A 14613-nucleotide genomic window follows, 5' to 3' on the forward strand; every position below is an offset into this window, starting at 1 on the left:
TTACCAAAAGAGTCAATGCAAAAAGTCTTTTAGGAAAAAACCTCCCACCCATCCTCCATGCTCCTCTGGTTTGATTCTTAAATTCCACATATGAGTGAGATCATCTGATAATTGTCTTTCTCAGACTGACTTATTTTGCTTAGCCTAATACCCACTAGTTCCATCCATGTTGTTGCAAATGGCAAGAGTTCATTTTTGACAGCTGAGTAATAGTCCATTGTATATATTAAAACAAGATGAAATCAGAAAGGGAGACAAACCAGAAAAGACTCTTAACCATAGGAAACAAACCGAGGGTTGCTGGAGTGGGGGGATGGGGTAACTGGGTGATGGGCATTAAGGAGAGCATGTGATCTAATGAGCACTGGGTGTTATATGCAACTGATGAATCACTGACCTCTACCTCTTAAACTAATTATGCATTATATGTTAATTAATTGAATGTAAAAAAAAATAAAATTAAAAAAAACAAGAAAAAAGAAAAGGAAAAAACCTTCCAGAACCCCTTAGGTCCTTTCCAGTTCTGGTGTTTGCATCTAGGAACATGATTAGTTCACAGTTAGTCAGCAGGGTAAAAGTGTGGATCATCAAAAGTGTGGTTGCCAAAGGAACATAGTCTTACAAAGAAACAGTGCTGGTCACCCCTGGAGCTTCCACAAGCACACACAACCACGTGTTACATGCATCTATGTGCATGCACACACAGCATCTTTACCAAAAATCTTAGTTTTGCAGAGTAACAGCTCCTTTAAAACACAAAAATGTACTCCTGTCTCTTGCTTCACAAAGGGGACTATATGTCCCCTTGAGCCAGGGGTAAGCAGAGCCTCTTCCTGGAAGATGCGTCCAAGACCATCTGCTTGGAATGGCTCATTCTCCTTAAAAGATTTGGGTTGAGGGGGAGCATTATTTCTATATTAAAACAAGCACAGATATATGTTATGGAATAGCATGCAAAATTCACATGAATTTGTGAGCTAAAAGTGGAGACTTCAAAGGAACTTTACACCTGTGGCTGACTACATGGGCTTCTCCAGCTCTTTGGGGCCAGGTGCAGAATGGGTCTTTTTCAATTCAACCATTTGGTACTTGGGTGCAAAAGTATGAGAAGCACTCACTGGAATGGTGGGCTTACTGAAGGTGGGAACTTAATTTTGCCTCCCTCTGTATATTCATGCCCAATACAGAGCCAGCCACAGACAGGATGTGCTCAAGAACTATTTGCTTCATCTTTCCATCCACCCATCAGCCCATTTGTCCTTGTCAAGGAACAAGCAAAAAAAGATAGCCTTAAGTGGTGGAAAGCACTCAGTTTCTGGAGAATCCAGACAGCTCTGAGTTGGATTCTGACTGTCACTTATTAGCTGTGTGATGAGCTCTCTGAGCCTCGGTTTTAAAATGAGGATCAAAATACCCATCTCTTGGGTTGTTATAGGAACTAAGTGTGGTAGTGGGTGTAATAATGCTCTATGAGGCTCCCAGGCAATATGCTAATCATAGTTATTAGGATTATAAAATGACCACCATGCCTAGCCCAGGCAGGAGGGTAAGGGAAGGGAGAGATGTTTTCTGCAGCCCAGAAGTCTGATTTGAGATTAAGAAGACAGGATTTGAGGCCTCAGGAATGAGCCCCTGGGCCTCTGGGATGGGGAGGGCGGATGTTGAAACATGGCTCTAGAGCCCCACCCCCCACTTCAGGAAAACAGTGTGCAGGCCAGAGGGCAACTTCTTCCACTGGAGTGACGGAAGGGTCAGATGAGCCGGATAGACCTTAGGTCTCCAAAGGCCAGATGCGCTTGTTTCTCATGCCTGCCGAAGAGCTCCTAGGTGGCCCAGCTCACAGCAACGGTCATTTGTCAGTAGGGGCTAAAGTATAACCAGGCATGATGATTTGACTACTAACAAACTCTGTGACCTTGGGCAAGTCTTCTCTGACATTAAAATGAGGAGATTGGAGAGGGTGAGGTTCGAAGGCCCTCTATGGCCTACACACTATGGTTAGGTGACCCCTAGCTGAAAAGGTGTTTGACCTTCATTCTCAAAAAAAAAAAAAAAAAAAAAAAAAAAAAGTTATCCAATCTGATCACCTGATAGTTTGATACTGGATGCCAGTTAAAAAAAAAAAAAGAAAGAAAGAAAGTGAAAAGTGGTGTGGGGAGGCCTTGCTGGAACTCTCTTCTGTTTCTAAGGCTGCTGGTCCTTCTGCCTGTGTCAGGCTGAACTGGCACTCTAGGATAGCAGTCCAGGTGAGGGGTGAGTGGATAAAGCAGGTGTTTCCCAAGCCCTGGGCTCTGACCCAGGTACCCCACAATATAAAATGAGGAAAGGGAAGAAAACAGGAAATCCTGTCCACTATACGCACCTAATTGTTCAGGAAGAATGCCTTCTAAGCCGGTGTGTTGTCTTAGAAGTCAGCAACAGCTGCTGAGCTGGAAAGCTGACTGCTGCGGTCTCTGGGATTCTGGGACTCCCCAACCCCATCTCAGCCTGTTTAGACCTTTGCCATTCTTGCAAATTCATTTCAAATACTGTTCCCGGTCCCCCTTCAAATCCCTAGCATACTGTGTGTGTGTCTTCTAGCGTGGATCGTATTCTGCCTCACATTGGAGCTATTTCCTTTCACATGTGGATAAGAAATAAAATACATTCCCCAAGGAAAGATTTCAACCTGTAATCTAGATATAAAATGGAGAACCCTAGTCCTATAAACCCTCACTCCCACTTTCCAGAACTAACCACTGTTTGGAGGTTTCCTCGCAGCTTCACAGAAAGCTCCTATTGTTGAAGCAACTGAAAAAGCCACAGCCTGGTGCTTTGGACAGAGTGCTGGCTCTGAAGACTAAACACTTGGGTTTGTGCCTCAGCTCTCCATTTGCTGATCAGATAAGCTTGGGTGAATTCGGTCTCCTCTTTGAGTCTCAGTCTTCCACTCTGTGAAATGGGATAACAATTCCTCTCCTGCTATCTCCCAAGACTGTTGTAAAGACCAAATGAGACAAAAGAAATAAAAGTATTTTGGGAAACTATAAGGGGTGCTCTATTTCTCTCCATGCTTGTGTCTGCAGCTTGAATGTAAGCACCTTGAGCACAGAAGTCTTTGTCGCTCTGGGGCTGGCTTTCCATTGCCCTTAGCCCATATGACTTGTCTATAACATGCAGGTAGTGAATGATAGGAGATAGGGAACTGAATCCTGGAGGGTGTGCTATATCTAGATGGGTTGGTGCTTTGTTCCTATCCTGCTTCTGGGCACATAGTTCTTGACCTTCACTTAGAGATCAACCCAGCCGAGAGGTCCATTATTTTGTAAAGTTTACTTGGCTTTACTTTGAAAATCCTGCAACTGTTATTTCCAGCCTCTACCTCCCTCAGCTCCCAGTTCCTCAAATTCTGTCCCAGCTAAAGCTTTTGGAGTTCCGTGTGTGTGTGTGTGTGTGTGTGTGTGTGTGTGTGTGTGTATGTGTAGATATAGATACAAATATAGGTGAGCGATAGAGAGAGCTGACTAATAAGATTCAATTCTTTATTTTTTACGACTTTTAAAAATTTTTTTAAAGATTTTATTTATTTGACAGAGAGAGAGAGGCAGTGAGAGAGAGAATAAAAGCAGAGGGAGTGGGGGAGGGAGAAGCAGGCCTCCTGCTAAGCAGAGGAGCCCAACGTAGGCTCCATCCCAGGACCCCGGGATCATGACCTGAGCTCAAAGGCAGACGCTTAACAGACTGAGCCACCCAGGCTCCCCAAGAAGATTCATTTTTTTAAATGGACCACCTGTAAATGGTTAGAAACGAGAGCTGGAAAGCTCCTCAGGTGTCATTTAGTCCAATCACTAACCTGTAACCTCTATGAAAACAGGCCCAGAAAAGGGAAGGGATTTTCCTAGGAGGCTAGTGGCTCTGACAGCCAAGTTATGGAGGGAAAAGGCAAGCCTCTGGGCTGAGGGCACTCAAGTTAAGGGAACTGGCCTGGAGAGAGTGTGTGGGGCCCAAAAAGAGATGAATGTGGGCAGGGGGCGGGGCATCAATCAGGGAAAGCAGATGGGACCATCTGCAAAATTCCCCTGGAAAGTAGAAATATAAGAAACATGACGGGAGTGGTTTAGCAAGTTATTAGGAGTCTGGCTGAGAAAGGAGAGGGAGGAGAAAGGGAGAGAAAAATAGAGTCAGAAGGGGTGGGGAAGGAGAAGAAGGAAGCCTAAACCAGGCAGACGGAAAATATTTATAGAGTAGTAGGCTCAGTAAGGGCTGAGCATAGCACGTCAGTAGTGTTTTGTTGTGTGTGGAACATCTAGCTACCTTCTAAGTTCCCACAAGCTTGGCTGCCGGACTTCTTTTAGACTCTGAACATGCAAGCTAGTCCTTATTTTCTTAGCAGATGCAGCAGTTTCCCATGGCACTGTTTGCAGAAATGGCCCTACACTGTAGGTGTGGCCTCAGATGTGGCAGGTGAAGGCACTATATGTACAGCCTGGACCAGTGCATCAGAACTGCACCAGTTCTGAGGCTGCAATCCCATTTTAGGCACACAGTCACATTGTGAGGTGAACTCAGCCCATTTTTCCAGATGAGAGGTAACACCATTTGCCAGTGAAAATAACCAAAAGAACAATACGGATAGCTACGTATGTATTGAGAACCCATAGTTCATCATAGCTGGTGAACAATGAGGGCTCCAGAAGCCCCACCGCCTGTATTCTAATGCCCAATGGACCTCTCATCCATGGTGTGAGCTTGGACAATTTGCTTAACGTCTCTGCCTCAGTGTCCTTACCTGTAAAGTGAGGATAATGATAATGCCTTCTTGAGAAGATTTATAAGGATTAGGTGAGCTGACCCAGGTAGCGCCTTGGCACAATTCCTGGCACCTAGTTTTCTGCAAATGGGGGTTACAGTTGACATCCTCATTATGGCTGGGCATGGTGCTAAATGTTTTACTTGTATCGTGGCGTATAATGGTCACTTGGGAGGTAACTGAGGCCCAGGTGCAGGAGGAATATATCAAGTCCACTGGCCTTTAAATTTTCCTTAGAGGCAGACTCTTTTCCCTGGCTCAGACTGAATTCTGTGTAGAACTCTGATATATACAATAGATTAAAAAAACAACACGGCTCTGACTGATGCAGTCGGGTAAGGGTGGGGGTTAAAGCCTCCAGCCTCAGCCTTCCCATGTTTTCCCCTCCCCCACCATCCCCAAGGCTGGCCTTGAGGGTCTTCTCTGGTCACTGTGAGGAACAATTTTCAAGCCCACTGATGTAGTCCGTCTCACCTTGTTAGAGATGAAGGAATCATGAACCCTGAAAGGGTGGCACAGCTAGCCAAAGGCAGAGAGGGGCACAGGTGGCACCACTGGGCATGGAGGAAAAAATTTAGTTGAGGAGAAAAGCCTCCTTGGTTAAGCTAGAACACAGGAACTGCTAGGCCTGGGCAGAGAACAGCTAGGAAAGGAAGGTGAGCAGGCGGGAATGGGAGGCTGAGCCAGAGGCCCTGCCCCTGAGTTCTGGGTGTGAGCAGACCCTGGGAACCCTCATATCCTATGGAAGCCGCCCTAGATCTCAAGACAATAAGACAGCACCCTACCATCATGGGAACTCTCACAGGCTTTGGGGATCTGTTTGGCGAGGGACATAGTCCCCTGTCCCTGAGGTCTCTAGTCAGTGGGATGCCTCTGCCGTGGGGCTAACTTTTACCATTCCGGCTGGACTCTTGGCCTTAGCGGGACATTTTTATAAGGCTCCTTTGCCTCCTGGAGTCTGGGAAGGCAGCCTGGCTTCCAACGCACTGATGTCAGGGAAGCTCAGGGAATGGCCTGATGCTCTGCCCCTCTTACAGCTGTGCGTGCGGGTGCCTGTCTCTATTCAAGGTGTGCTGCTCCTGAATCTAAGAACCTGTGTGTTGCCAACTTTTATTTCCAGACTTCAGCATGGGTTACCTGAGAATACCACATGGAGGAGAAATTATAGAAGTTCCTCCCAGAGAACTTTGGGATTTCTCTGGAAATCCCTTCTTCTGACCTAATCACTTGAGCAACTCAGGCCCCATGAGAGCTCTGGAAGACTGAATCTTCCAGAGGCAAAAACTGAGGGAGGGGTCCTGAGTCGCTTGCCATCCCTGGATAGGCCTCAAGATCTTCATCTGGACCATGAAGGAGTGGAGCAGATGTGCTCTGCGGTCCCACCAGCTCCAGGCTGGTCTTCTGTGGAAGCCCCCCGCCACACACACTTGGCTGCTCCCTCATGCGCTGGTCTAGAATCCTGGGGGAACCTACCAGGCAGTAAATGCATAAATAAATCTTGCTCCCTGCCATGGTTTGCTGGCCCTTTGGACCAGTCATAAGAAGGCATGGATGCAGGAGGCAGATTAACGATCCCTGACTCGCAGACTACTCCTCTGACATAAAGGCAAGGCCAGCAGCTAAGTGGACAGAGCCCTCGACCCCTGAGCCTTAGTGCAAGATATGCATTACCATGGGGCTGGTGGTACACCTCGCCAGAGGATGGGAAGAGGAGGAGAGGACTCTGTGAGTTTTGACCAGGATAAAGGTATAGGTACTAAGGCTGGGGAGTGGAGGGGGGTGGCCGGGGTGAACCCAGATAAAGGCAGAAAGAATCATTGAAGTTTCAAACTCTGCAGCCTATATGATTCAAGGGCAGGAAGAAAGACACAAAGCAGGGTGAAGGGCTAAGGGGCAATCCTGTCACTCATAAAGGCATATCACTGACACTTCCACTTTTGATCCCCATAACATTTTAGGGAGGTAGGTGTTATTGTCTCCATATAACAACTGAAGAAACTGAAGCCCAGAGAGGGATATAACATGTCAAGTGTTCAGGCTGGCGTTCAGGGGATCCCGGGGGTCTCGGTTAAGCTTCTGCCGTTGGCTCTGGTCATGATCCCGGGGTCCTGGGCTTGAGCCCCGTGTGCATCTGGCTCCCTGTCCAATGGAGTCTGCTTCTTCCTCTCTCTCTGCCTCTCCCCCTGCTCATGCGCTTTCTCTCTTTTTCTCTCCCTCCCTCCCCCTCTCTCATGCTCTCAAATGAATAAAATCTTAAAAAAAAAAAAAAGCTGTTGTTCAAACCCAAGGGAGCTTTGAGAGTTGCAAAGCAGAGTTGCTTCCCATCCAGCAACCTGCTAAGACTTGGCCTCAGGGGCCTGGGAATTATCCTTCCCATTTTACAAAGGCCCAGAAAAGGTTGATGATCATACCGGAGTCACACTGAAGCAGGGCGAGAGAGGGGAGAGGCGGAGGCTCAGGTCCCTCACCTATCTGCCTTCAACTGGAAAACTGCAGAAAGCTGCTAGAAGCAGGCCTCCCACTGTCATTTTCCCTACGTCTGGTCATGTTTCCCTTACAGAGGCCCTCAGATCCATTATCTTAAGTTTTATTTGCAGGGCAGAAAAAATTATGTCCATTTTCTAAGTTCGGTAACTTGCCGAAGGTCACAGAGCTACTGAGTGGTGGAACCAGGACTTGAGACCAGAGCTGTGCCCAGACTCCCCTCTGCTTTCCCACAAAGTGCATTTGGCCAGCAAGAGACAGACAGAGACAAGTTCATTGAAGCATAATGTCTGAGACCCAAAGCAGCAAACTGGGGTGACAATTCAGCCCTTTGCACTTTTCCATCTGAACCTCTGAAGTGCAGAGGCAGTCCTGGGGCCTCTGAGGGAGAAACGCAGAATCCAGTGAGCTCAGCTCTCTAGAGCAGACCCCAGAGTGCCAGCTTCTGTGGTGTACTCAATGCCCCATCAGCCCAAAGTCAGTCCAACCACACAAACAGCAAGATGGTGGATGGGGGTGAGGGGGTGGGGGCCAGTTCTCTCTTCCCCTCTCCCTACCTGTGGTTGCATTTCATGCTCGGTCACCTTTACACTCCTCTATCCCGCTGACATTGGGGAAAGAAAACCCCAAATGTCTCAGCCAGCATTTGATTTGGTCAATGCCACTTTGGGGCCAGTCACTCATTCGTCCTCTCAACAGTCATCAGTCCTTTAGCCAATATCCCCTAAGTGCCAACTCAATGCCAAACTCCTTCCTGAGCAGTAGATATGCCGTAAGTAATAAAACACAGTTCTGGCCCTCAGAGAATTCACACTCTTATTGGAAAGGATAACTGCACTCAATATAGAATGACTGCTGACACAACAGAGCTGTGGGAACACCCAGGTAGGGAAGGGCCTATGGTATTTACAGGAAGGGCTTCAGGAATATGTAGGACTTTGCCAGGTGCAGGAGATAGGGCAAATACCTTAGCCTCTCTGTGTCTCAGTTATCTGTAGCATGGGAGAGTAACTACCTGCAGGGTTTCTGTAAGAGTCCATGAGTGAAAATGTGCAAACAGCTGAGAGCAGGACCAGGCACACAGAAAGCACCAGTATAAGTGTTTGTTAAAAAAAAATAAAGAAATGTAATAAAAAAAAAAAAGAGGGGGCTGCAAAAGAAAGAAGAATGAGCATTCTTGTGAGAGAGAAGATCCTATGTAACAAACACATCTGGAGGGGTAATGAAGTAGAGGGTATTCTGGGAATGCCTGCTGATTTGGCTGGGTGAGCTTGGGTGGCAGTTTGAATGTCAATGTCAGAGGTATGGACTTGTCCCCTGTAGCTGAGCGGCAGCCATTTCCAAAGCTGGATCTTTGCCGCGGAGATTGGCAGAGGAGTCCTATGTGAATCGTTAGCACTCTGTCTGTCAGCCCAGTAGGTGCTAGGTCCGAGAGACTGCCACAGGCCAGAGCGCAGTCAGTTGCCACACATGAGAGGAGGAGAGGCCCTTTGCTTGGCCCCAGACCCTGGTTCAGCATCATCCGGGACAGGGTGGCTCGGTAGGGGAGACACTATGTATCTGCCCTCAAGGAGCTGCTCCTCTAATGGGAATGTGTCCTGTCTCTGCCAAGAATCAACTCAATCATCCTGGTGGCAAGTGGTGGAGATGGGTGGGGAAGAGAGGCTCTGTTGTGGTCCGAGAGGCCATCCATAGAGTGGTGACAAGCCAAGGTTGTCGGTCTGTAGGGGTTTAAAGCCTAGGGGTCATGTACTTACAAGCTGTGTGACCTGGGGCTCATTGCTTAACCTTTCTGTGCTGTGGTTTTTCCACTAGAAAATAAGGGCAATAATAATCATTTTCCCTCCTCGTAGAATTGTCACGATGATTAAATCATATGTGGAAAGTGCTCAGAATGTTGGTTCATACAATAAGCTCTTCATTAATGTTAGATCTTCTCAGTGACTAAGGGCCCACCATGTGCCAGGTGTGTGGTACCCCTGGGGTAAAAGGCAGTTGTCTGGAGCACACAAATGCACAGGACGAAAGGCTTAAAGTAGAAAAGCCCCGTTTTTCTAAGAAAACAACATGGATGCTCATGAGAGTTAACCAGGAAATTCAAGTAGGTGTTTAAGATAAGACCAGGACTTCAAAGACATCCTCTGCATGGAGCCAAAGCTTCCGGTTATGTCTTCAGCTCCCCCGGGGTTTCTAGGCATTCTTCCCCCTCAGCCGTTAGGATTGTTGGGTATAAAAATTCCAGCCACACAGACGCATGTGAGCTAACAGGACTTTAATGAGCGATCATTCTCCAGGATAAGGATCATCACCGTCATGATACAGGTGAAAACTGAGGATCAGGGTTCAAATTCTGCCATCATCACTTACTAGCTGCGGGAACCTAGCAAGTCACGTTACCTTGGTCATCCCTCAGTTTCTCTATCTGTGCAAAGAGGGTGATGGCGATGATGATGACAATTGTAACAGTAACCTGCTTTAGAGGGTTGTGGTAAAAATTAAATAGACGGATACCCAAAAGACACCTGGAACTAGGCTGGGCATGTAGTTAGTGCTCAGTGCATGATAGCTTTTACTAAATCTGTTCTCACATTCTGTCCCACAACACTGGCAGGTAGATGTCTTCCCATCCATTTTACCAAGGAGGAAATTGAAGCGGGAAGTGGTTAGGTCCCGCTCCCCTCTTCTCTGCTCCAGAAGGCATTCCTGCTGCGGGGAAAAGGTGGGAATAAATGAGCTCTGAGGTCCTTTCCAGTTCCAAGTTTCTATGACTCAAGAAAAACTTTGGAGTCCCTTTCATACCACTGTTCTGGCTGGGGCTAAAGCAACAGAACTCAGGAAATGGGAGGGACTAGTCATGGAGGGAGATGTCTTAGCAGGGTAGGAAATGGCTCTGCTGCCGCCCTTCCTTCGAGGCCACTGCTCCTGAGAGGCTGTGTCCTGCAATCCCGCCCCACAAGAGAGCAAAAGGGAAACTCCTGTGCTTGGAGGAAGCTGACTGGGGCCTCCATTTCCTCAGAGAGGAACTTGGCCCCTGGGGCAGAGGCAGTGCCAGGACTTCAAGAAACTCAGAAGTCAAAGACTTGGAAGTACCAAGCTGGGCACAGACAGGGGCCTCCCTGTGGCTGCTTCTCCTGGCTGAGCTCATCCAGAATGGGGATTGCCAATAGGCCAGAGGGTTCTGGGGGAGAGGAATGAGTTCCCCACTGATTTATGATCATATGGGAGAAAAAAATTCCATCAAGGAACAGGGCCTAGTAGAAGGAGGTGTAGGTGTGAGATCTCTCTTGACTGTGAAGCAGACTCACTGTGTGATTTTGGGCAAGTTTTCTTCCCCAGGGGGGAAGAATACGTTCATTCAATACTTTGTGAACTTTGTGGCAGTGTGTGCCAACACTGCCCTGGGGCAAAGGGAGACTGGCGTGGAGATCAACATGTTCATTTCTCATTCCTTTCCAGCTCTGACATGGCATCTATGAGAAGTGAGTACAAATCTCATGCAAATAAGCACATACCAAGTCACAAACTCCTCTTCTGTTTCCTACCCTGTCCTTCACAAATGGCATTGCTTGGCCCTAGCCTAGCGGCACAAGGTATGGAGATGGGAAAGGGAAGAAGCTGTGACCTTCACCTGCATATCCCTTTATCATTATTCTGATTGAGTCATGGGATTATTATCCTCACAGACATCCTTACAGACAAGGAAATGGAGGCTCAGAGAGGGAAAACCACACAGGTTTCGCCCAGTTAGTGCAGAGCCACTATAAGATCTTGCCTCCTTACTGGCCACCATGAGAAGTGGAGCAGGAATAGCCAGGTCTATGAGCTGGCAACTTTCTGCCTTTCCTCCATCGTAAACAAAGGCGGACAGAACTCCCCACCATCCCCAAATCAGGGAATGCAAATTTGCCTGCCCTGGGTGGGTGGAGGTGGGGGTGAGGGAAAGAGTCATGGAATTTAGGATCCTGGTCCAGGTTTTCTTCATGGCAGATCCTCAGCACTGATATCTTTGAGAATAGAAGTTAATCTTTCTTTAGAGCCTGGAAACAGCACTGCAACAGAGATAATTGTCCCACTGAGAAGACGACCAAGTCATTTGCATTTTGGGGCGTCAGTTTTGCTTTCCCTATTGCAAGAGAGCCTATAAGAAAGGAATGCTTCTGCTCCTAAGGTCCAGGATATTCTTGGTGCTAGAAGGATTTCAGGGCATCCTTGTTGGAACCTAGGATCCTGTTGCTCTGGTCAGACAGACAGAAAATGGGGCTGGGAGGGTGGTAAGAAGCAGGGCATGGAGGGAGCTGAGGAGCGAGTGAGTCAGTCAGTCCACCACGTTGGCTAGAGCCACTGTTCCCCTCTCCATCCGGCTATTGCACAAAGTCTTCTGCCATGTAACGTGGTTGGCGAGGTGTGGGGGAGACGGGAGGTGGAGGGCTGACCTAGTGATGAGATTTGGGGGAAGCGGGAGGTGGAGGGGCTGACCCTCACTATCTTGCACTGGCAGAGGACAGCAAAAAGGAGTGGGATCGGTGGTGAGATACCTCTCAAATTGGGGGCCAGTATGGGAAAGGCCAGACCCCAACCCGGTAGAGGAGACCCGATTGCGAGGCGCGAGGCAGAGTGGCAGAGCTAAATAAATGACTTGAGGTCAGTGGAGGCTAGACAGGAGGGTTTTCTGCTCAAGGTGGGGGCGTGGAATTTTCTAGTCGTCGCTGAGGGGGCGGGGCAACCTGGGCCGTCATTCCCTCAGCCCCTCCCTACCTTCCCTCGGCGCCGTCCTCGCCCCAGGCTCAGTGCGGGGGCGACCACCCGAGGGACCAGCGCTCCGCTTGGGAGTCGCCCGTGGACTCGCGGCTGAAGCCCCGGGAAGGGGGCTAGACTTGCGGCTCCCGAAGGCCCGGACGAGGATGCCGTGGAAGCCGCGGGGTGCGAAGGGCGCTCGGTGGGACCCGCCGCGCTGGAAGCCAGGTGAATAGAGCTGGGCAGACCCCTACGGGAGGTCAGGGCTAGGCTTGCAAGTCGCTGGGAGCCTTGGCGCTGCCCTCTGGCTAGGCAGAACTCCAGTCCCCCTCGCCTCCGAATCTTTGGTTCCAGTCCCGCTTTCATCTATCTAGTCCTGCGTCCGTTTGTCTGAATCCCATCCCGGGCTGACACTCTCCTTTTTTCAGACCTTGCGTCCCCGCACTCCTGCTTTCTTCTAATTCTTAGGCTGTTCTTGCTGTTTCTCAAGGTGCCCCCATCCTTTTATCCCAGCCGTCCATCGGGCTGCGTCCCTACCTGCCTCTCTCCCTCTGCCTTTATCCGCTACTCCAAAAAGAGCAACATTTTAGTTGTTAACACATAGTAGGGATTTAATGAATGGTATGTCCCTTATCACTAGTCCTCCAGCACTTTCTTTGTCCCTGCCTCTGGCGTCACACTTCCACCCTCCTGTCTTCATGTCCTACTATATGTCTGACCTCCTCATGTTTTGACTTCATCCCTTCATCCCTCTGTGCTTATATCCCTCTTTTTGTCTCTGGCTCCTTGGGTCTCACTACCTAGCCAGTAGCTTCACACAGCTCCTGTCACTCCAGGGGACCCTTACTGCCTCACTCTGTCCCCTAGTTGGATGATGTGGGCCAGCCACCCTGGCAGCACCTTGAATTGCCTAAAAGCTCCATCCCAAGGCCTGTTTCCACTCCAGCGGGTCTCCCAGTCTACCTGGCACTTTGTCTTTTTAAAAATTGAAAAAAGTACATATTTTTCTGAGCTGTAAAAAAATCTCCAGGCTCTGCTGCTTCCTTTCCCCCCAAATGGCAGGGAGGAAATAGCAAACTGGGTTGGCTTTCTCAACATGGGTTTGTCATGGAACATGAACACTCTTGAAGGACAGGGCCCGCAGAAATCCTTAAAGCAGACTCTCTGATTGTACATATGTGGAGCCCAAGGCCCAGAGAGGGCAAGACTCTCAATCAGGTCACACAGCTCCTCAGTGGTAAAAGGAGGGTAGAAGCCAGAGTTGCGGTGTCCTGGGCCCTGATCCAGGAGCCTTGATGGGGCCCAGGAGCCACTTTCCTGGTGTTTCCTGTGGGGTCTGTTGATCCAGAGATACCAAGTGTGCAACCTGGGGGCCTTACTGTCCCCTCTCTCCCTGTCCTCTGGGACCTGATCTGGCTGCCCACCTGCCTGGGTTGGGTATTCTTTATCTGGGGACAACTGTTGCCCTTCCAGTGGTGTCGGAGCTCCATAAGGCAGAGACCCTGGCTGTTGGACCTACCTGCCTTGTTTTCTCCTCCCGTCCACCCCACCCCAATGCATGGGTGCCCATGTTGACTGATGCATTGATACATGTGTACAGGGAATATACATATTCTCTATATGGGAATACACATATTCCTTCAGCCAGGAATGCCTGGCTGAAGATCAGCTCAGAATTTTTATTTAGTGAGTATGTGTGTTTGTGTGTTGGGGGGATTGTGAAGGGGGTAGCTATGCTTTGAGAAGAGCACACTGAGAGGGGCTTCAAGAGCCCAAAGCCTTAGATGAGTGGCCCTCGAGCATCACCATACATCCTATGCTTTTTCTGATGTCACCCACAGGCCTCTGTAGGCTATTCTTCAGGGGAAATAGACAGGGTGGGTGGCCCAGGGATCGTTCTCTCTGCTTGAATTGAGAATACCAAGCCCTAGAGGCTGGTAATCATAAGGTTGGACTGGGCCAGACTCTGGGCACACCTGTGAAAGTGAATCCCCCTCCCCCACCAGCCACCTTCCAACTTCATGGACATGGTATCTGGTTGCAGCATGATGTCAGACCACAGTGGTTTGATGGGACAGCCTGTTGGGTAGGAAGGAAGAGCCCACTCTTCCTCCTCCATTTCCTCCTCACCCTTTCTGTTTTGTCCTAGGAGCTGCTTCCCTTGAGGGACAAGTGGATAGGTCCCAGGCAAGGGGGCAGGATCCTGAGCTCTGTTCAGAGGCCCTAGGTGTCCACTGCCACCAGGTGAGCTGGAGGCAGTGCTGGAGGCAGGGATCAGGTCTCTAGACTTCTGGGCTCCTTTGGCCCCATCATCTGCCCTGCCTCTTTCTCTGCCTTTTACCTCAGCCTTCTCCTCCTTCCTTTTTCTCACTTTCCTCAACGTTTTCTCCTCATCCTCAGAGGACTCTTGCACCCCCAAGTACTTCCAGTCCTCTGCACAAGCACCAGAGATGTTGGGTTTCTGGGATCCTCACCCCCTCCACAGGAACGAACACACAGAGAAGCTCACAGAAGCAGAGAATGTTATGGAAAGAAGGTCCCTGGGTCATCTGGGTGGCTCAGCCAGTTAAGCATCTGACTGTCAATTTTGCTCAGGTCACCATCTC

At 49.1% G+C, this 14613-nt stretch overlaps 1 protein-coding gene across 1 annotated transcript in view; it reads left to right on the forward strand.

Annotated features, from left to right (window-relative positions):
* Positions 1–12087: 12087 nt before the first annotated feature.
* STARD8 (StAR related lipid transfer domain containing 8) overlaps positions 12088–14613 on the forward strand; it is a 38062-nt gene continuing 35536 nt past the window's right edge. Inside the window, exon 1 of the mRNA XM_045996187.1 lies at positions 12088–12235. Coding sequence (XP_045852143.1) covers positions 12175–12235 — 61 coding nt within the window. The 5' untranslated portion in view covers positions 12088–12174. The remainder of the gene's footprint in view (positions 12236–14613) is intronic.

Source organism: Meles meles, chromosome X (genome assembly GCF_922984935.1).
Source record: "Meles meles chromosome X, mMelMel3.1 paternal haplotype, whole genome shotgun sequence".
In the NCBI taxonomy this organism is placed as follows: Eukaryota; Metazoa; Chordata; class Mammalia; order Carnivora; family Mustelidae; genus Meles; species Meles meles.